The following is a 20,292-nucleotide window of genomic DNA, read 5'->3' on the forward strand; positions in this document are numbered from 1 at the left end:
CAGATGTAAATGAAATGAAATAAACTGATGAATCACTAAATTCTAACATATTAGAAAACAGCGCTCCTTTGGCATCTGGTGACTTTTTAATTGATGTAAAAGTTGGTTGCTGTGAACAAATCGAGACAAATCTGCTCTTTCTGACTTGCCTCCGAGTGGGAAATTAAGCGACTTAAATGGACTCTGAATGCGCCGTCACCAGAACACACTAAATGTGGAAATACAACACAGAGCCCCGCGGAGCTCTCGTGTCTGTGGGGAGAGAGGGGAGGGCAGCCGCTCCCTGCCCCAGGGACGCAGCCCATCCTCCCATGGGGAAGCTGGGGCCACAGAGGACCCGGCAGGCTGTCCGGACATCCAGCCACAGCCAGTGGGGTGTCCAAGCAGAGACCAGAGCATTAAGCCCTGGGGTGAAGCCGCTGCACCCCACGTCCCACCCTGACGTCTGGGAAATTGCTTCTTAACAAAGCACGGACTGAAGCCTGAGACCACGGCCGAAGGCAGTGCACACAGCGGCACCTGCAGTCGCTCACTCACCAGCACTCACACCTTCTCAACCAGGACAGACGCTGCCAAGGGGATGTGGTCTGGGAGCTGCTGGAAGCTGAGGGACAAATAGGCAGCATGGAGCGGCCAGGGGCCTCCTGAAGGAGGGGGCGTTCCAGCTACAGGTGGGGAGAGGGAGGTGGGCTGGCCCGGGAAAGGCTCTGCAGTGGGAAGAAACGTGGCGCAGGGAGGAGGGCCTCCTGGCCCCCAGGACCCACCCAGCTGCGGGGTGGCTCCAGGTGAACTGGAGTCAGCCTCCAATGCTTCTGAATAGTCATGGGGCGCCTCAGCCCTGGTGCCCGAGCAGGGGCGGGGCAGGGTGGCTGGAGGGGGACGTCGTGTCCAGCAGCCACTGGCCTCAGACTCTGTAAAGGGAGACGGCAGCCCAGAGCGGAGCTCCAGCGAGGGTGGGCCCCATAAGAGGGGTCGAGATCATCCATGGGGGGCGCCTCGGGCACTGTCCCGTTGCCATGGCTCCTGGCTGCGGCTGGCGTAACCTCTGCAGAGTGTCCCCAGGTTTCACCTCAGCTAATCTCCTGGGGCTCAGAGGCCAGGGGACACCTGCCAGAAGTGGGGCACAGGGAAGAGACACACCACCTCTCTCTTCTGAGAGCCCAGGTGATGCCCTCCTGGGTGTTAAGGTGTGTGGGCATCGCAGCCTGCTAGGTGTAACTGACCAAGCACCCGCCCACCCACAGGGCCCATCCCTGCCGTGTGCCGGGTCCCGCCCTCGTGCGCGCTCCTGCACACAGGACAGTGAGCCTCAGAGAGGCTCTCCCTGGCCTTCCTGTCCCCACTGCCTTTCCCGTCACCCTGATCCTCTCCGTTGATGACAGTCTAAAAGTACCTCTATTAAGTCACTTTTGGTTTGTCGCCCGTCTCCCTGCTGGCCTCGGCGCTCAGAGTATGGTCTCGTCTGTTTCGTGCTAAGTGCCATCCGCACCAGCCCGTGCAGCCATGGCCCCTGGGGACGCAGGAACTCCGTGTCTCCCACCTGAACACGTCCAGAGGGGGTGTGTGAATCTGCTGAGTGTGCAACAGGCCACATGAGAGTGCCAGCCAAGCAGGAGATGCTGTCCAGCCCTGCCTTGCCACCTGGCTCCATCCAGAAGGCCTTGTGCACTAGGCTGCAGGGACCTTGGCAAGGGGACAGCTCTGCTCTGATGCCTGCGTTCAGGTGGCTCTGGCACCTGCTAAGGGGAGACCCCCGAGTGAACCTCCCGGCCAGCCGTCCTGACACCCATCGCTGGGACACGGCCCCACTCCATCTCTCAGAGTCAGCCTCCTGCCCTTTTCCATCCTCCTCAGACTTTCAGAAGGGCACTTTGAGTCCCCTCCGACCCCCAAGCTCTGGTCTGCCGCCCCAGCGGACCTAAGAGAACGAGGTGAAGACGCCACCGTCATCAGAGACGCCGCCACCGACGGGACAAGGGTTGTGGGCGAGCTGCGTAGACCTCAGGGAAAAAGCGGGCAGAGGACAGACTGGCGCGGGCCCGCGGGGAGCCGAGTGCCCGCCCCTACCCCGCCCCAGCCCCGCCCAGGCACCCCCACCTCCCTCCAACGCTCGCCCCGCCCCGCCTCCCCGCCCCGCGCGCCCCGAGCCCCAGAGCGCAGCTCGGAGTCTGGAGCCAGCGCAGCGGGTGCGCGTCTCCCGAGGGGCCACAGGCAGCGCCGTCCCCGGGTGAGTGCCGCGCTCCTGCCCCGCACCCCCGCCCTCAGAGCCCCACTACACTCTCCGTGGGTCTAACCTCCTAACCTCCTGAGGGCAGCCTGCACTCTGGCCCTGGGTGGATCCACACCGCCCCGCAGCCTCCCTGTCTTCCGCTTCTCTACACTCCTCCCTCCCATGAACCCCTGGAGTTCGCTGCCCGCTGCCAGGGGTCCCTCCCCACCCCTCTCATCGGCTGCCCTCTCGGTCTCCCCGGCCCACCACCTGCGCTCGCTGGCCACCCTCTACCTGGTCAGGGCAGAAGCCTCCGGGAGTCAGGGCCGGCCCCCTCTGCCCTGCGTGGGGGCCTGCCAGCCTTCCTGCGTTGGGCACCACAGTGGGGCTGCCCAGGATGGTGTGCGCAGCTGGAGGCTGTGGCTGGAGTAGGTGGTGGGGGAGGGGGGTAAGCGAGAGTATGAGGGGGGGGCTGGGACTTCTGCGTGGGGAGACAGACGGTGGTGGGCCAGCACTGGGGAGAGGGCGGTGGTGCTGGGCCAGGGCGCAGAGGGCCTGGTCCGGGGGCTCACCCTGGACTGGGAGGGAGTGGGGTGCAGCCCTGGGAGCTGGAGCTGGGGACGGAACCCCAGCATCTCCAGGGCTCCGGTGCTCTGGGCCCCTCCTCAGAAGGGAGTACACGGCCTGGAATTTCGCCTGTGGGCCATCTCCCCGCCCAGGGTCCAGGTGGGGCCTGGACTGCTGGCCCTGGCCTCCCGCGAGCCTGGGGCCCCAGAGAAGGCGAGGGCGGAGAGACTCTGCTACCCAAAGTGTGAGGCAATCCCGGGTGCTGCTGAGTCCTGCCGGAGGAGACTGTGCTCCTGGGGGCAGCGGCCACTCGTGCGGAGGACCAGGAGCCCCCCAGGCTGACGCGGTCGATGCGCCAGTGATGGTAAAGGCACCACTGGTTCCCAGGGACAGTGGCTGGGAGTTCTAGGGGCAGGAGCCCCTAGCCCTGGAGACTCCCCGAAGGGTGCGGAGGCCCCACGGAGACCCTGTTGTCACACGCGCACCTCAGGTCCCTTCGTGGGGAAGGGTGCCCCAGGCCAAGGCTGCCTTAAGGACAGATGGAGCGAGTTTAGGGGTGAGGAGAGGGGTGGCCATCAGCTGCCCCCCTGAGCTAAGCCCTCCCTGGGGAGGCAGGCCTGGGGAGTGGGGCTCTTGGGTGGTGCTGGGGACTGTCCCTGCCCCGCACAGGTGAGGACCCAGGAGCACCAAGCTGCCGTCTCAGTGGGTTCTACAACTGCCCCTGGGCAGCAGGGCCGGCTCCCTCTTGCTGACCAAGCATCATCTTAGCCTGTGAGGGGCTGGGCCCAGCACTGGTCCTCCTGGGGGCATGGAGCACTGGAGCACCAAGGTCTCCTCCCTGTCCCCAGGTCCCCGCAGAGGTTCTGGCTCCTCTGCGGAGCCCAGGGCTGCTGGTGCTGGGCAGGAGACGCAGGCTGTTTGGGGCAGGCAGGTGGGAGCAGCTATTCAGCACCCACTGTATGCGGGTCATCACAGCAGCATCCTGTGTCGGGATGGTTTTCTCTGCTCGGTGGCTTTGTACAAGTCTCTGTTATGGGAGCCTGGGCCCAGAGAAGTGGTATGACTTACCCAAGACCCCTTGGCCAGCATGCGGGGGGTGCTGGGGCAAGGGGGTGGGCTCTTCCCTGAGCCACAGCAGCGGTCCCTTCCTGGTGGGGGTCTGGGTCGGAAAGCCCCAGTGACGGCTTGTGGTCCTTCCACCGCCACCCTCCCCATCCCTTATCTGAGAGGAAGGGGCCGGAGGGATAAGTCCCCATGAGGGTGTGATTCCTGTGACCAAGATTGCTGTCCCTGAATAGTGACTCTTGCAGAATTGGGCTCCAAGTGGCAGGCATGGCAAGATCTACTTAATTTTGTTCTTTGCTGCTCTAAAGTTTAACTCAGGCCTTGGGGTGCCTGGGGGGAGGGGAACCTGGCAATCTGCTCAGGTCACCTTGGGTTCTGGGTGTCAGGCAGCCTCCTGAAGGCACTCATCTGATTCAGAATCAAACTCACATTCAGGCCCATTGAGCTCCTGCCCCACTCAGCCTCCTGAGAGCCCTTCCTTGGGTATTTTTTGAGGGAGGGTGTAGTCCCCAGGATTCTCTCCCCAGATGCCAACAAAGTCCACCCCACCATCTCCACACCAGAGTCTAGCATTCATTCCCCCGCAGCACCTCAATGGAGCTTTAAACATTATTTTACATTTAATTTTTTTTTATAATGTGAGGGAGCCTTCTGTGCTCAGCCCTGGGGAACAGAGATCAGCAGGCCGACCCCCCACCCACCAGAGCTCCACTGCCTTGGGTCCACTCTTGGGGTGTTGGGGTGGCCCTCCTGCCAGCCGGGTGCCAGTCCCGCCCACCCCTGCCCCCAACTTGGAGCGCAGCCCAAGGGACCCCCAGCTTCATCTTGAAATGCATAGACCCCAGGAGCCTGTGTGCATGCGTGCCAAGTCCCTTCAGTCATGTCCAACTCTTTGTGACCCCATGGACCATAGCCCACCAGGCTCCTCTGTCCATGGTATTCTCCAGGTAAGAATACTGCAGGGGGTTGCCGTGCCCTCCTTCAGGGGACCTTCCCGACCCAGGGATCGAACCCGCATCTCCTGTGTTGCAGGCAGATTCTTTTCCGCTGAGCTACTGGGGAAGGCCCCCCCACCCCAGGAGCCTGCCTTAACCTTTTTTAAACAGAGGTTTTGTCATACACCTCACATCCGGTCACAATACACAGCAGGAGTGCTGGCGACCCGGACCAGCAAATCCTGCAAGACTCATAGAAAGGTCTTTTTCCGCTTCCACCCGGCTGGGGGCCCTCCTCTGGGTGGGGGCTTCAGAGGGGACAGCGCTCATCTCTCCTTGGCTCCTGGGACCCTCGTGGGCGGGGCCTGCTGTCCTAACCCCCTGCGCTGCTCCAAGGTTTCTGTCCAGCCTCTCTGCCCACATTCTCCGGAGTTTTCTCTTCCTCCTCGACACTCTGTAGGTCACTCAGACACTGTTTCATCTTTACTTTATCCGCTCGGGACAGAGTTCGTCCCAGGTCAGTTCTGCAGGCGCCCCTGCGCCCCGACCTCTGCACCTGCTCTGAGGGAGTCCCTCAGCCCCTCTTCTGATTCTGATTCTCTCTTCATCTGTGTCCAGACTTTCCTGGATTTTTTTTTTTTTTTTGTCCAAATGTTGATGTTTTTCACATCCAAGAGTTGTAATTTTCAAAAATAGACGCTTGTTCATTTTACTTCTCAGATAGAAGCCAAATTCATTTCAGAGTATTTTTATCCACGCCTGGAGGATCCTAAACATTTCTAAACGTATCTCAAGCACACTTGTTCATTTACTTTTATGTCACCTGATCGAATCCGCTGATCCCCCTCCGCTCCGCTGATTTTCCGGGTCGAGCTTCCCGGCGGCCGTTAGCGTCTGGCCACGCCGCGGTCGGCAGCGTCCCCCTGCCCTTGCCAGTGTTGTTTATGCTGCACCCCCTTGTCTACCAGATGTCAGTCGCCCACCCCCAACCCCGGGGCCCCCGGCCCGGGCCTGGAGGCCGCTGGGGATGCCCTTGGTGCTGAGGTGACTTTGGGGGCACTGAGGGTCAGCTGACCCCGGCTGGTCATCACAACCCTTTCCAGTCCCCTCAGGGCCTTGTCTGGGCCCCCTGGGGGCGCCTAGACCCCCATCCCGGCTGAGGTGTCAGCCCCCATCTTCCCTTCCTCCCCTCTTCATCAGCGGAGGTGGTTCCTTTCTCATGAGGATCACTATTTTTGTGAACCATTTCAACGTACAGAAAAGTACCAGAGTGATACAGTGGATACGTGTGCCCGTCACTGTGGACTTCAGGTGCCACCTCCCCAGCCCTGCCCTGGCTATTTCTCTACAAACCCTATCAGCCCTGCTGCTGCTGCTGCTAAGTTGCTTCAATCATGTCTGACTCTGTGCGACCCCATAGACGGCAGCCCACCAGGCTCCCCCGTCCCTGGGATTCTCCAGGCAAGAACACTGGAGTGGGTTGCCATTTCCTTCTCCAATGCATGAAAGTGAAATGTGAAAGCGAAGTCACTCAGTTGTGTCCAACCCTATGCGACCCCATGGACCGCAGCCCCTGAAGCCTCCCCCAAATCTGCCTGCCCCACATTGTCCCCCCGACCACACAGACACACACAGACACACACACACACACACACACACACATGGACACAGACAGACAGACACACGGACACACAGACACACACAGACACACAGACACACACACACACACAGACACATGGACACACACAGACACAGAGACACAGACATACACACACACAGAGACACACGGACTTACGCACACACACACAGACACAGACATACACACATACACACACACAGACACAGCCACACACAGACATACACATACACACAGACACACACACATACGTGCATTTCTTCCTGGCCCGCGGCTCGGGCTGGAATCTGCCTCTGCCTGTCGTGTGTTACCTGTTCACAGGGTGGGGTCCTCACTGACCCACCCCCGCTCAGGGTCCTTTGCCTGGGGCTGCAGTCTGCTGTCCTGGGACTGGGGGTGCGGCCCCGCCCCAGAGCACGCGCAGCCCCGTCTCCGGTCGTCTCCTTGGCCCAGGGACATCCGCGCTGCAGCGGCAGCTGCTGGGGGCAGGGAAGCCAGGTCCTTTTGGCCACGCAGCTGGGCTCTGCTGGGTGACGCGGACACGGCTCACAGGTGGGCTGGCAGAGCCTCTGCAGCCTGAGGTCTTGCTTTTCAGCCACGCAGAAGGCTGGGAGCCTCTGGATGGTTCCAGGAGGCCACCTGGAGTCCGGCTCTGGGGTTCCCCAGCAGAGTGGGCCTGGGTGTCTCCACACTCTGGCTTGCCTGGGCTGGGGGTGCCTGGCTGCTGTCCCAGCCTCCTTGTCCCTCCCCTCCCACCTGTCCTGCGGGTCCCTGGGGAGGCAACTCCGAGGGTCCTCAGTCCGTTACCTGCGAGGTGAGGTATCAGTGCCCTCCCAGGACTCCGTGAAGGTGGCCTGGCTGAGCCGGGAAGGGGGCCTCTGGGTGCAGAGGGCTGAAGGGACAGTCAAGTCTCTGGGGGCTGCTGTGGCATCTCGGCTCCAGGGGCTACCTGCCCAGTGCCCCCACAGCCACCGACCCACTGCTCCTTCCTCTCCAGGTTTGTTTTCCAAACAATTTGCTTAATGTGATTCCCAGCCCAGTTGAACATGAGTAATCGTATTTACCCGCCGCCCCGGGGTAATCCCGTGCGTCCTGGGCAGGTGGGGCAGGCGCAGGGGAGACGCCCTCGGCTCAGTCGCTCTGTGTCCTTCCTTCTCTTGCAGTGGACGCCCCGGCGCTCCCGCTCAGCCTGCCCTGCCCGCAGTGGCCACGATGGAGCCTCTGTTCCCGGCCTCCCCGCTGACCACCTGGAACACCTCCTCAGTGGTGCCCAGCGGCAGCGGCGATGAGAATGGGACGCTGGCGGGGCTGGGGCCCTCACCAGGTGCCCGGGCAGTGGTGGTACCAGTGCTCTACCTGCTGGTGTGCGCAGTGGGGCTGGGCGGCAACACGCTGGTCATCTACGTGGTCCTGCGCCACGCCAAGATGAAGACGGTCACCAACATCTACATCCTCAACCTGGCCGTGGCCGACGTGCTGCTCATGCTGGGGCTGCCCTTCGTGGCCACGCAGAATGCCATCTCCTACTGGCCCTTCGGCCCCGTGCTGTGCCGCCTGGTCATGACGCTGGACGGCATCAACCAGTTCACCAGCATCTTCTGCCTGACGGTCATGAGCGTGGATCGCTATCTGGCCGTAGTCCACCCCATCCGCTCTGCCCGCTGGCGCCGCCCCCGGGTGGCCAAGCTGGCCAGCGCTGCGGTCTGGGCCTTCTCGCTGGTCATGTCGCTGCCACTGGTGGTGTTTGCCGACATCCAGGAGGGCTGGAACACCTGCAACCTCAGCTGGCCGGAGCCCGTGGGGCTGTGGGGGGCCGTGTTCATCATCTACACGTCCGTGCTGGGCTTCTTCGGGCCGCTGCTGGTCATCTGCCTGTGCTACTTGCTCATCGTGGTGAAGCTGAAGGCATCCGGCGTGCGCGTGGGCTCCACGCGGCGGCGCTCGGAGCGGAAGGTGACCCGCATGGTGGTGGTGGTGGTGCTGGTGTTTGCGGGCTGCTGGCTGCCCTTCTTCATCGTCAACATCGTCAACCTGGCCTTTGCGCTGCCCGAGGAGCCTGCCTCCGCTGGCGCCTACTTCTTCGTGGTTGTGCTGTCCTACGCCAACAGCTGTGCCAACCCCCTGCTCTACGGCTTCCTCTCCGACAACTTCCGCCAGAGCTTCCGGAAGGTTCTGTGCCTCCGCAAAGGCTACGGCGCTGGCGCCGAGGATGCGGATGCCACGGAGCCACAGCCGGGCCCGAGCAGCCGGCTGCAGGAGGCCATGATGCCCGTGCGCAGCTGCAAGGCCAACGGGCTCATGCAGACCAGCAAACTGTGAGTGCTGAGGCTGCGGGGGCAGAGGGGGCCCGGCAAGGCTGCGGGACCCACAGCCACCTCTTCTGCCTTTCCTCCCAGAGTTGGGGGGCTGGAGCTGAAGAGACTAGCCAGACAGCAGCGGGCAGGCGGAGCCGCCTCCCAAGGCAAACAGCAGACTGGAGAGGCCATGGGCGCGTGCAAATGCTGGACCCCGGAGGAATTCGGCTTTCAGTCTGGTCTGGCCGGAATGGTCCTCTCCACCCCCAGAAACACCAGCTCATCCCCCTCCACCCCTGGCCCCAGGCCTGAAACAGGTCCTAGAGAAGGTGCCTGGCAGCCTCACTGGGGGAGGCCTGGGCTCCTGGATGCCCGGGCCTCACTGTGATCATGGCTGGAAGGAGAAGAAGGACATGGGGGTCATTCGCCCCCCACAGGCCCCGCTGAGACAGCCCTGCCCAGTGTCCCTCCTGGGGTCCATGGCTGGACCAGAGGAGGAACCAGAAACCAGGGGGCGCGGGGAGTGGGCAGCGCCGTGCTGGGCAGGGGAGAGTCAGGGTCAGCGCTGCCGGGGCCTCGGCACGGACCCCAGACCGAGGCCAAGCCCTGGAAACAAGATCACGTAACAAGGGCGCTTGTGTTTGACAAGTGCTCCCTGAATAAATTAGAGAATAAATGTTTGACTCTTTCCCAGAGCAAATATTGTCCCTGGAGCCGATTGAAACTGGTGTACATCAGTGCGGGCGGATCGCAGGCAGCCGGGGCGGGGCAGGCAGCAGGACACCCAGATAATAGTGAGGGGAGCGTCCGTACCCGCGGAAAGGAGCCTCGGGGCTGGGCTGGCAGGAGCGGGGTGTGGCCCTGAGGATGTGGGCGGTGGGGCGGGGGCATCCGATCCTTCCACGGCTGTTGGGTGTGGGGCGTGGGCAGCTCCCTTGGGGCTCCTGTCCCCGACTCTGGGTGAGTGGGGTCCCAGCCGTCTCCTCAGCCCCAGCTTTAGTATCAGCCCCACCTGGGCTCCACCTAGAGGGTGGAGGACACAAACCCTGGTGTCAGTCACAGGGAGCTGGTGACCAAAGCCTCCCCGCCTGGCCCTAGGGGGAGAGGCATCCCGTGCAGGGGTGGATGCCTGGGAGAAACAAGTCTGTTTGACCAGTCACCCCCCTTCCGCCGGCCAGGCCACCCGTGGGCTTGGATGCAAAGTCCATCTGCTCAGAGTGACTTTGGGGAGCAAACAAATGGCACGGAAATATCTGCTCGGGTCAATTTCTCCCAATTGATTTGACACAGCGAGGTCCCTCCCTGGGCGGTGCGGACACTAGAGTGCCCTCGCCAGTCCTGCCTGTGAGCATGTTGGTGTGTGTGGACATGCCTGTGTGTTTGTCCATGTGCCTGCTTCTGGGTGTGTGTGCCTGTGTGTGTGCATGTGTATACACTCATGTGAATGTGTGTGTGTGTGTGTGTGTGCATGTGCCTGCTTGTGGGTGTGATGCATGTGTGGACACGTGTGTACACATATGTGAACTCAGTGTACCTGTGTGCATATACGTGTACTGGCATGTGTGTCTGTATGTGTGCACATGTGTATACATGTGTAGGTGTGTGTGCATGTGCCCCCTTGTGGGTGCCTGTGTAATGCATGTGTAGACATGTGTGTACCTCTGTGTACATGTATGTGTGTGCCTGTGTGTACCATGTGTGAATGTGTGTGTACCTGTGTGTACACATGTATGAATGTGTGCACCTGTTTGTGCACATGTGTGAATGTGTGCCTGTGTGTGCATGTGTGAACATGTGTCTGTGTGTATGTGTGTCGGTGTGTGTACACATATGTAAATGTACCTGTGTGTGCACGTGTGTGAATGTACCTGTGTGTGCACGTGTGAATGTGTGTGCCTGTGTGTGCCCAGGCCTGATAGACTCAACAGGTGGAGGAAGAGATGCCAGGTGGCCCGTGGACCCTGGGTCTGTGTGGGAGTTGGTGACTGGGCTCGGCCAGTGTGGACAGTCCCCAAAGCCCTGGGTGGGGGGTACTGAACAGGAGAGAGTGAGCACCTGGGCACCCCTGAGGGCCTGTCGAGGTGCGGGGACAGGAGTGTCCCAGAAGGATGTGAGCCCACGGAGCCGTGGACACGGTACAGTGGGTGTGGGGATGCAGCCTGGCCTGGCCACTGCCCTCCCCGCCCAGCACAGGCTGGGGACAGCTGCGGGGGCACAGAGCACCACACTGCTTGCAGGTCTTGGGGCCCCAGGCCCCGAGCAGGGTGGGGAGGGCAGAACAAACACCCTCAGCGGAGCGGGTGACCTGCTTTACTGTCTCTCTCTCCGCATCAATGGGTTTTATTGGCTATTGGGCTCCAGTGGCTCCCAGAGTGACCTTGCTCAGGAAATCCGGCCCACAGGACAGGGTGAGGCTGCCTCCGGGATCAGGATGGGCTGAGGGTTGGCTATTTGCCAGGCGGGGGGGGTGGGTGTGTGGGGGGGTGGAGGACCATGGTGCAGCCCCCATGGGCAGAGCTCATGCTATGGCCCACCCTGGGGGCTGAACGAGGGCATCCCTGGAGGGGTCAGTGGGGCCCATCCTGGGGTGTCTCGGGACAGGAGGCAAGCAGGCCGCAGGTAAACACCAGGAAGAGCCTCCTACAGAGTCTTGGGGCTGAGAGCTGGGATGTCTTTTGGGGGTGTCAGGCAGCTGACTGACTGAGAACAGGGTCTTTGCTGGTCACCTGTCGGGGCCACCGTGGAACCCGGGGCCTCAAGGGCTGGGCGGGCTGGGGCCCTGGGGAGGCCACTGGGGCTGTGGCCCGCTCCTCCAGCCCAGCCTGCCGCCTCCTCTCCATGCTGCCCTGGCTCCTCGAGGCTGGCCCGACCACCGTGAGCCACTGTCCAGCTGGAGTCCCCACCTTGAAGGTCCAGCGACTGTCCAGGAACCTGAGGGGGTCCCCATCGCTGCCCCCCGCCCTGGCTCTCAGGCTCACCCCTCCCCATTCCCTAGGCTGCACATCTGGCCGTGGTGGTGACAGCTGTGCATTTGTGGTATCTGCGCTGACGGGGGTCTGGGGGCTCCACCTGGGCGCCTGCGTGGGTCCTGACTGGTGCAGGGGGAGTGTCTCCACCGGAGGAAACCTCCTCCCTGGCTCCTGCCTCTGGGGAGGGGGCTTGAGTGCCCTTCTCAGCCTGTCTCTTCTCTGACCTCTGCACACACGGCAGACCGTGGCCATGGCCACAGGGTGTGGGGCGCCAGGCCTGGGTGCAGGGCGGGGGCACCACAGGAGGGGAGGGGCAGGGCCATTCACAGGGGCTGGCTGTGGGCGAAGGAAACTGACTGCAGAGCAGTGGGGACTGGCCCGATCCCCTTCTGCTCTGCACCCCGAGAGTCTCCTGTGCCCCCACATGTCCCCCGTCCCCCCATGCCCAGGAAACAGGCGGCCCCTCCTTTGGGCAGCTTGAGGAGGGTTTAATGAAAGGACATTTGCAGAGTGGACCCAGGGCAGCAGCCATCCTGGGGGCTGAGGGCCTGTCCTCCCCCCCCCACCCACGTGGCACCTGGAAGGTGACCTGGCCGTGGGGACCCATGTTCTGATGGTCATCGGGTCTGAGAGGGTAGCCAGAGGAAGGGTCAGCTTCCAGAGCCCCTTGACCTCCCCCCATTTGGAACCCAGGACCCACCCTCCCAGCTGAGCACCCAGGAGCCATGCCGAGGGGTCCCTGGCTCCAGGCAGGGGTCCAGTGGGTGCAGGTGTCACGAGAGGGGCCAAAGCTCCCAGGAGCCATGCTGTGGCTCCTCGGCCCCCTGGACAGTGGACCTGTCTGCCTGTGCATCCTCTGGAGGCCCTACCCAGAGGAGGGACACAGATGATGGTGACGACCAGGCAACTTGGAAAGGAGACTCTCTGGATGGACGCCCTTGTACACCTTAAATAATATTGAGTTGTTCCCTTTTGGGGCTCCCCTGCTGGCTCAGCTGGTAAAGAATCCACCTGCAATGCGGGAGACCTGGGTTCAATCCCTGGGTTGGGAAGATCCCCTGGAGAAGGGAAAGGCTTCCCACTCCAGTATTCTGGCCTGGAGAATTCCATGGACTGTACAGCCCACGGGGTTGCAAAGAGTTGAACACGACTGAGCGACTTTCACTTTGTTCACTTTAAAATGGTACATTTTATGGTGTATGACTTTCACCCAAATTCTAAAAATAGATGTTTTGTTGGAATTCCACCAAACGGATAAAAACTGAGACAGGAAACGGCTTCCATAGGATTCCGCCTCTGGGCTGCCCCGTGTTCCGGTCGTTTCCAGCTCTCTTCCCCAGGGGCAGGTGCATCCTGGTCCCCCCCACTCCGCCCCAGGCCGCCGTGTGGTGCATCAAGGATGCTGTTCACCCTCTCGTCTCCTGAGCGAGCAGCGCGGCACGGATTCCTGAGTCTGGAGCTTCCCATCACTTTGTGGACAGGATGACTTCCCCTCGTCCCACCCGTTCTCAGTCATGGGTTTTAACTAAGCCGGGGGTGGGGGGAGGCAACCACTCTCAGTGTCCCTGGCGCGTCCCAGGCACGCAGGCTCTGACCAGCAGCCTCCACAGGGTTCTCGCTCGCACTCAGGGGAGACCCCACCTGGCCCCTGCTCTCTGAGGGCGGGGGTGGCCTTGACTTTGGAGTCGATTAGACACCGTCTGTTTGGCCTGCTCTGCCCTCTGGGCCAGCAAGGGGAGCAGGGGGCTGTCCCGGGGGCTCGGTGGAGCCGCCCCAGTGCCTCTGGTCTAGGCCCCACGAACGGAGTGAGGTGAGAGGGAGGCCCAGCGGCCAGTGGATCCACAGATTTCATGGAAATGCCCCCCCATCCCTGCACCCTCAGGGCCCAGTGCACCTCGAGGTCAGACGGGGAGCCCGAGAGAGCCGGCTTTGCCCAGGCTGCTGGACCGGGCAGCCCTCCCACCCCCAGTGGCCAGGCTGGCCTGCAGCACTCTGCGGGCGGGGTCCCAGTTGGGGGCAGGGAGTCCAGACCTGGGAGGATGGAGGGAGGTCCTTCCACCCCTCATGCTCCTGTGCGGGTGCCTTTATCTCTGCCGTGGGACGCCCCTCCTTGGCCCCCGCGGCCCCTCTTAGCGCTCCTGATGCCCTGCTGGTTGCCAGGCACCCTGGGCATGTCCAGTTATTCCAGTCATAAAAGGACTCAGGCCAAAGTGCAGCCTGAGGCTCCTTGGCCCAAGTCAGCATCACTGGTGGGGGTGGGCAGTACTGAGCCGTCGGGAAGGGCTGGGGAGGTGTCCAGGGCTGCCCTCTGGCTCCCCGCGGGCTCTTCAAGCACCCTCTAGTCTCACTGGGGCCGGGCTCACCAGTCCAGGGTGCCCCACTCAGCTCCCAACCCCTCGGCTACGGCCAGTCCCCCAGAGTCCTGCGGCCCCCTACCCTGCACCACAGCCGGGCCCAGCTGGGCCTTGGGGCTCCTGGGAGTAGACATTGCTGTGAACCCATGTCCCTCATACCTGGGCCTCCCCCCGAGCCCCGGCTTAGTTAAAACCCATAACTGAGAACGGGTGGGATGAGGGGAAGTCGTCATGTCCACAAAGTGATGGGACATTCCAGACTCAGGAATCCGTGCCCACGCTGCTCGCTCAGGAGACGAGAGGGTGAACAGCATCCTTGATGCACCACACGGCGGCCTGGGGAGGAGTTGGGGGGACCAGACCCTGCTTGTGCTGGGGGTTTGGGGCCACAGCCCCGCCCAGGCCTGAGCTCAGGGACTCAGGCCTCTGAGTCCCAGCTTCCTCCTGGGATGTCCCTCATACCTGGGCCTCATACCTGGGACCCCAGGAGCCCCCAACCCTGGTCCAGAGCTGGCCTGAGAGCCAGCCTCAGAGGTGGGACTGTCACAGCCCTTGAGCCCCTGCAGAAGGCTGCTGGCTGAAAGCCCCCTCTCCCTGCAGACTCGGAGTCCCAGTAGCCCCTCTCCAGTGGGGGCCCTCCCCTCCCCCCATCCCAGGCCACACTAGAGGAGTCAGCCCTGTTTGAGGGGGATCCAGCTCCCAGAATCACACACACTTGGGGGTCTACACACCTTCGCTGGACCTCAAAATCTCCACCTCTCCAGGGCACCCCGGTCTGGGAATTTGGGAGGGTGGGCCCTGTTGCCCACGGGTGTGTGTGGACGCTCCTGGATCCAGCCTCACTCAGGGCAGATGTTCCTGAGGGTCACGGGGTTCCGTGTGGCAGGGGAGGGGCACCGTGCTCCCAGCTGTGTCTCCTCCCCCAGCACGGGGATGAGGGGCCCCCACCCCCTCCCCAGCCTCCCCCAGCAGATGACCATGGTCTGGGGAGGTCTGCCAGGGACCATCTCAGGATGGACTGAGCTCCTGGGGCGGGGCGGGGGGGGCTGTGATGAGGAGACAGGACCCGACATGCAGCGTTCTGTGGGCTCAGGGCCCCAGGGTGGAGCCTCCAGCGTGTTCATCACCTGGCAGCCCCAGCAGGCTCAGTCTGGCCAGCCTGCAGCTCCAGCCACATCCGCCTGGCCCGGGATCTCAGCCAGCACGCCAGGCTCTGGTGACTCCAGACGCTGCTCCTGCCAGGGCCCTGGCCGCCTCACCAGCTCAGCATCCTCACTTGGGCGGAGCGGCCACAGGAGGGGAGGCTGGGGAGGGCCCAGAGAGGAGGCGGTGGGCAGTGGGGCCACAGAGGCCAGACAGAAGATCCCAGAATGACCGGAGGACACGTGGCAGGAAAGGAACAGGCTCGGAGCGGACCAGAGGGCGGGCAGCCTGGTGGCTCTTACTGCTGGGCGGACAGAGGCCTCCAGTGGAGAAAGCTCAGCCAGTCCACACACGCCTGCCCGCAGGGATGGGGCCGGCCTGCTCACTGCAGGTCCCCACCAGGCCCAGCTTCAGCATGTAGAAGTGGGAGGTGATACCCCAGGGGTCTGGGGCTCCCCGGGCTCAGGCGTGCATGCTCCTCCCAGCCCACTCAAGACAGACCCGGGATGCCGCAAGCCCCAGAAAATCGACCCACCAGGGCTGGCAGTGTGTTCACCCAGGCAGAGGCCTGTCCTGGCCCAGCCCGGCCACCCACCTACTCCACGTCGTTGGTCCCGTGGCCTCTGCTGCCCTGAGCACCCTGGAATTCAGCATACTCCACTCCTCCCCCAGAGCCTCCCCAGCGTCCAGCCCAGCACTCAGTAGGTGCTTTGTAATTCTCTCACAGCGCGGGGCCTGGCATAGCCTTTATAAGAGGAAAGGGAACCCAACCAGGGGGCCAAGCTCCTTAGCGGGTGGAGGTGCCCCGCCCCAACCCCGCCCACCGCGCGCGGGGAACGCGGGTCTGCTCCGGAATCTCTTGCTGGGACCCCTCGGTTGGGGTCCGCGTCTAGCAGAGCTGGTGGGTCTGTCTTGCTCCTGCCGGGCCGCCCTCAGCTCAACGTGTGCATGCGGGCGGCGCTCAATCACAGCTGGCCCCAATCCTGGGCGGGGGGCTCTGGAGTGTGGGCCCTGGGAGCTGGCGTGGCGCCGGGCCGTCAGAGCTCGGCATCCGGCTTGACCAGGTGGCCGCTGAAGGTGATGTAGAGGTCGCCGCTCTCGCCGAAAATGGCGTTGTCGCGGTCGCGCTGGAACATGCGCACCCACACGGCGTCACCCGCGGCCAGCGGCAGCAGCAGGCTCTGCGCCTGCATCACGCTGCGCTCGCTGGGCTGCGCGTACAGCACGGCCGCCGCGCGCGCGTTGCGCATGATGTGCAGGTAGGTCTCCTTGTAGTTCCAGGTGTGCACGTTGAGGCTCAGGAAGTAGACGCCGGGTGCGGTGCAGAAGAAGCGGCCGGAGGCCAGGTCGAAGGCGCCGTCCAGGTTGACCAGCTCCGTGTCGAAGGTCACCGCCTGGAGGGCGTCGGCGCTGTGCAGCCCCTCGCGCCGGCCCACCGAGAAGGCCGCGTAGGCGCGCGGGCACTGCGCGCCCGGCAGCCCCGCCTGCCCCTTCTGGCCCTTGCGCCCCCGGAGGCCCCGGGAGCCGGGCGGGCCCTCTTTCCCGCTCCTGCCAGAGCGACCTCTGACCCCCGCCTCGCCCTTTTCACCTGCCGGGGAGGGGCGGGGCGTGAGCAGAAGCCCCTGGTCAAGGCTCCCAGGGTCAGATTCTCTGGCCACGCGGCCCTGCAAGTGATCTCGCCTTTGGGGCCTCAGTCTCCTCTCTCAGAGGGGCGCTAACCCACTCTCCAAGAGGCAAAGAGAAAGAAGCCACACCCCGAGGGCCTGGCTGTTCTGGGGTCTGTGCTGACGGTCATGTGAGGCCAGCGGGGTCAGGCAGCCTCCAGAAGAAGGGTCTGAACTGGTCTTTGAAGGAGGAGAGCTCTGGGGTTCAAGCTCAGTGCAGCCGGCAGTCCAGCCCCTAGGGTGCGGCCCTCCCAGAACCCTTCCTCTCTTGCCCCCAGAGGGGACCCAGCCCCCTTCCCCTCCCCTAGGGGCAGGGCTGAGGGCAGCCTCAGGCCCTCTATCCACAGCCCCTTCCCCGGGACACCCTCTGCCCACCCGGGGGGTGGCTGTGGGGAGCGGGGAGCAGGCACCCGTCCATTGTCTCCTCGGGGCCCCCCGCCTTCCCAGAGCCCGCCCTGGGCCCTGTCCCCTCCCCTCAGCACAGGTGTCCCTATGGGGGGGGGAGGCCACCCCTCTGGGGACACTCACCTTTCAGGATCGAGATGTCGATGGTGGGCCGCAGGCGGGGCAGCCCCGCCCACGCGTCTCCGTCACTCACGTGGGCACCTGGGCCAGGGGCGGCGGGGGGCCAGGCTGGATGGCAGCACTGCACGCACGGCCGGCGGGGCAGCCCCAGGCCGCGCCAGGCCCCAGCAGGCAGCGCCAGGAGCAGCAGGAGGGCAGGGGCCACCATCCAGGCCAGGGCCTGTGGCCGGGCAGGAAGGGAAGAGAAAGGTGGGAGAGGAAGGCGGGGAGTGGAGGGCTCGCCCTGCTGAGCCCCCAGCGCCCCCCACGGCAGCCTGGCAGCTCCCCTGTATGGGGGAGACGATGGGGGGCCCAGGGAGCCTCCTGGATGGGGAGGGACAGCTGGGACCCCTCGAGGGGGCTGCAGTGGGCTCGGCCAGAGGCTCCTCCCACACAGAGTGCTTGGTCAGCCCCTCCTGGACTCTCATCCCGCCCTGACACGCTGATGGGTCCCTGCCCGGGACTGAGACTCCTCCCTGACACAGCCTGGGGGCCACCACTGCTGGGAGGGCCCCGCACTGTCTTCCCCGAGCCCGGAGCACCAAGGCGGCCGCCCATGGGAGCTGACTCTTCCTGGGCACTGCTCCCTGCTCGTGCCCCTCCCTCCCCGAGGCCTTAGTTCTGGGTGGCAGCGGACACCCTCAGTGCCTGCAGTTGGGGAGTCCAGGTCCCCAAAGCCCCGTGGCCGGAGATCCCACGCCTGGGAGATGCAGGGGGCACTGAGTGGGGGTGGGGCTCTGAAACAGCCCCCCAACCCCTCCTCACCGGGACTGGCCAGAGCCCTCCGGGAGGGGCTACTTCAGGGAAGGGTATGCCCCCCACCCCCCGACACACACTCCGGGCAGCCGGGCCCCAGGCCCGTGTTGGGTGGGGCCCGACATGAGGCAGTTTCTGCCAGGCTGCCTTGCTGGGCAGACGGGACATGTGCATCCTGACCCCCTAGGAGGAGGCAGGGTAACCAGGGAGGCTGTCCCGGCCCCCACCCAGCTGTACAGAAGCTGGTCTTTAATCCCTGCCAGTCCTGAGCCTCCGGTCTCCATGTCCCCTCCCCCGGAAGACCCTGCCTGACCCCGGGCCCATCAGTGCCAGGTGGAGCCACACTTTCCAGCTGCTGGGGGCCCTGGGTAAGCTCCATATGGGCCCAGGCCTGTTTTCCTGGCAAATGGACTCTGCCTGCCCTGTTCTCCCAAGGGCTGCGTCCAAGAGGCTCAGGCAGGGTTGGTCTCCTGCAAGGGCAGGTGTGTGAAATCGGGGTCCTCACTCTTCTCTGTACCCTGGCCATCCTGAACAAATATCCAGGCCCCCTCTTCCAGGAAGCTCTCAGGACTGCAGCCCAAGATGCAGGCCTTCCTCTTCCTCTCTTCCTCTCTTCCTCTTCCTCTTGGGAGACCCACTCCCAAGCTGAGCTTTCCTGGCAGGTGGGACCCCTTGTCTCTACCACCTCCTTCTCAAACCTCACAGACCCTCACCCGCCCCTTGAGCCACATTGGACCCTGCAGGACTCTCCCAGACCCCTCCCATGGAGGAAACGGACCAGCTTGGGTGTCTCCTGGGCAGCCACCCCCCAGGCAGGCCTGTGCTGCTGGGGCCCCTACCACAGGCCCTGCTCAAGGTTGCTGTAAAGACCACCACCCACCCCCACCGCCCGTTACCATTTCACGACCGGGTGTTGCTGCCTGCCTGGCGGTCTCCGGCGTCTCTGCACAGCGGCCGGTGAAAGAGCCCTTTCACGCCCTCCCCAGGCACCCGTGGCTTCCCTCTTGGCCATCCAAGACCAACAGGCCTCGGGCCAGCTTCCGAGCTCCCGGCAGGAGGCTCATGGGGCCCCGATGCCCGCCACCCGGCCTGCCACCTGCCGCAGCTCTGCCTCAGGAGCTCTGAGGTCCTCCCCCAGCCCTGTCGTGGTGGGGCTTGGGGGCCTGGGGTGGCCAGGATTGTGGGGCTGGCTGCCATCTGGGGTGCGGTGAGTTAGGGGGAGTCGGGGAGGCTGGAGTAGTGGCTGAGTGGAGACTGGCAACGAGGCCGGAGGCCAAAGTTGGAGACAGACCACTCACCGGTGCTGAGCCCACCTGGTAACAGTGGCCCCCTCCCATCTCAGGCTGGGCCGTGAGGGCTGGGCCTGGTGGGTGGCGCTGGGGGGTGGGGGGCAGCGTCTGGCCAGGCTGTGGTGTCTGCCCCCACCTCCCGCCACACCCTAGCAGGGCCGTGGCGCCCAGTGGAGAGGCTGTGATACCCTGTCGGGGGCCCTTGGCAGTAGCCAAGCCTTTCAGAGGATGAGGGTTATGTCCCTGTGATGCCAGCCCCCTCCGGCAGGAATGACTCACAGGGCGCCCCGGGCAGTGGCAGGCGGGGGCTGTGACTACACCAGGACCTGGCCTCATGCTTGCTTGGGCCTGAGCAGCTGGACACTGGGCCCCGGGCAGCGCCTGGCGCCTCGGCCTCTGAGCATGAGGCCATGTGACTCCCTGAGAAGCATCCCCCCTCCTCGACCACACCAAGCCAGGCTGCCTGGCGGCGGGGCACCGACATGGCCTGGGGAGCTGGGGCCACCTTCCGGGAGGCAGGCTGTGGGCATCTGGGGCTGGCTTGCTCGCCCCTGCAGATCTGGGTATAGCCCAGGGTCCGGCACTCCCCACAGGCACCCCGTGCCCTCCTCGCTGCTGACCATGGAGGAGGCAGGCTGGGGGTAGCGGGGGAGACAGGGGACCCTGCCTGTGGGGGATTCTCATGCCAGGCTGGGGAGAGCAGAGTTGGTGAGGGCTGTGGTCAGGGGAGCCCGCCAGCTGGAGCTGGTTCCCGGACGCCCCCGGCTCCTGGAGGTGAAGGTTCTCACTGCAGCAGTGCTCAGCCGTCCCCACGCCTTGTCCTTGTCTGGAGCAAGGACACTTTCTG

The 20,292-nt window shown here is 63.9% G+C and overlaps 2 protein-coding genes across 2 annotated transcripts; one reads left to right on the top strand and one right to left on the bottom strand.

Annotated features, from left to right (window-relative positions):
* Nucleotides 1-2,149: 2,149 nt before the first annotated feature.
* On the top strand, nucleotides 2,150-9,411 carry SSTR5 (somatostatin receptor 5). The gene is made up of 2 exons (XM_024985222.2): nucleotides 2,150-2,227; nucleotides 7,576-9,411. Exon 2 carries the CDS (start codon nucleotides 7,625-7,627, stop codon nucleotides 8,729-8,731), a length of 1,107 nt encoding a protein of 368 aa, XP_024840990.1. The 5' UTR covers nucleotides 2,150-2,227; nucleotides 7,576-7,624; the 3' UTR covers nucleotides 8,732-9,411.
* A 6,318-nt stretch (nucleotides 9,412-15,729) lies between these two features.
* C1QTNF8 (C1q and TNF related 8) lies at nucleotides 15,730-18,267 on the bottom strand. The gene is made up of 2 exons (XM_015460308.3): nucleotides 17,365-18,267; nucleotides 15,730-16,760 (listed from the first exon to the last, which is right to left on the bottom strand). Exons 1-2 carry the CDS (start codon nucleotides 17,567-17,569, stop codon nucleotides 16,210-16,212), a joined length of 756 nt encoding a protein of 251 aa, XP_015315794.1. The 5' UTR covers nucleotides 17,570-18,267; the 3' UTR covers nucleotides 15,730-16,209.
* Between the last annotated feature and the right edge of the window lie 2,025 nt (nucleotides 18,268-20,292).

This window comes from Bos taurus, chromosome 25 (assembly GCF_002263795.3).
Source record: "Bos taurus isolate L1 Dominette 01449 registration number 42190680 breed Hereford chromosome 25, ARS-UCD2.0, whole genome shotgun sequence".
Classification (NCBI taxonomy): Eukaryota; Metazoa; Chordata; class Mammalia; order Artiodactyla; family Bovidae; genus Bos; species Bos taurus.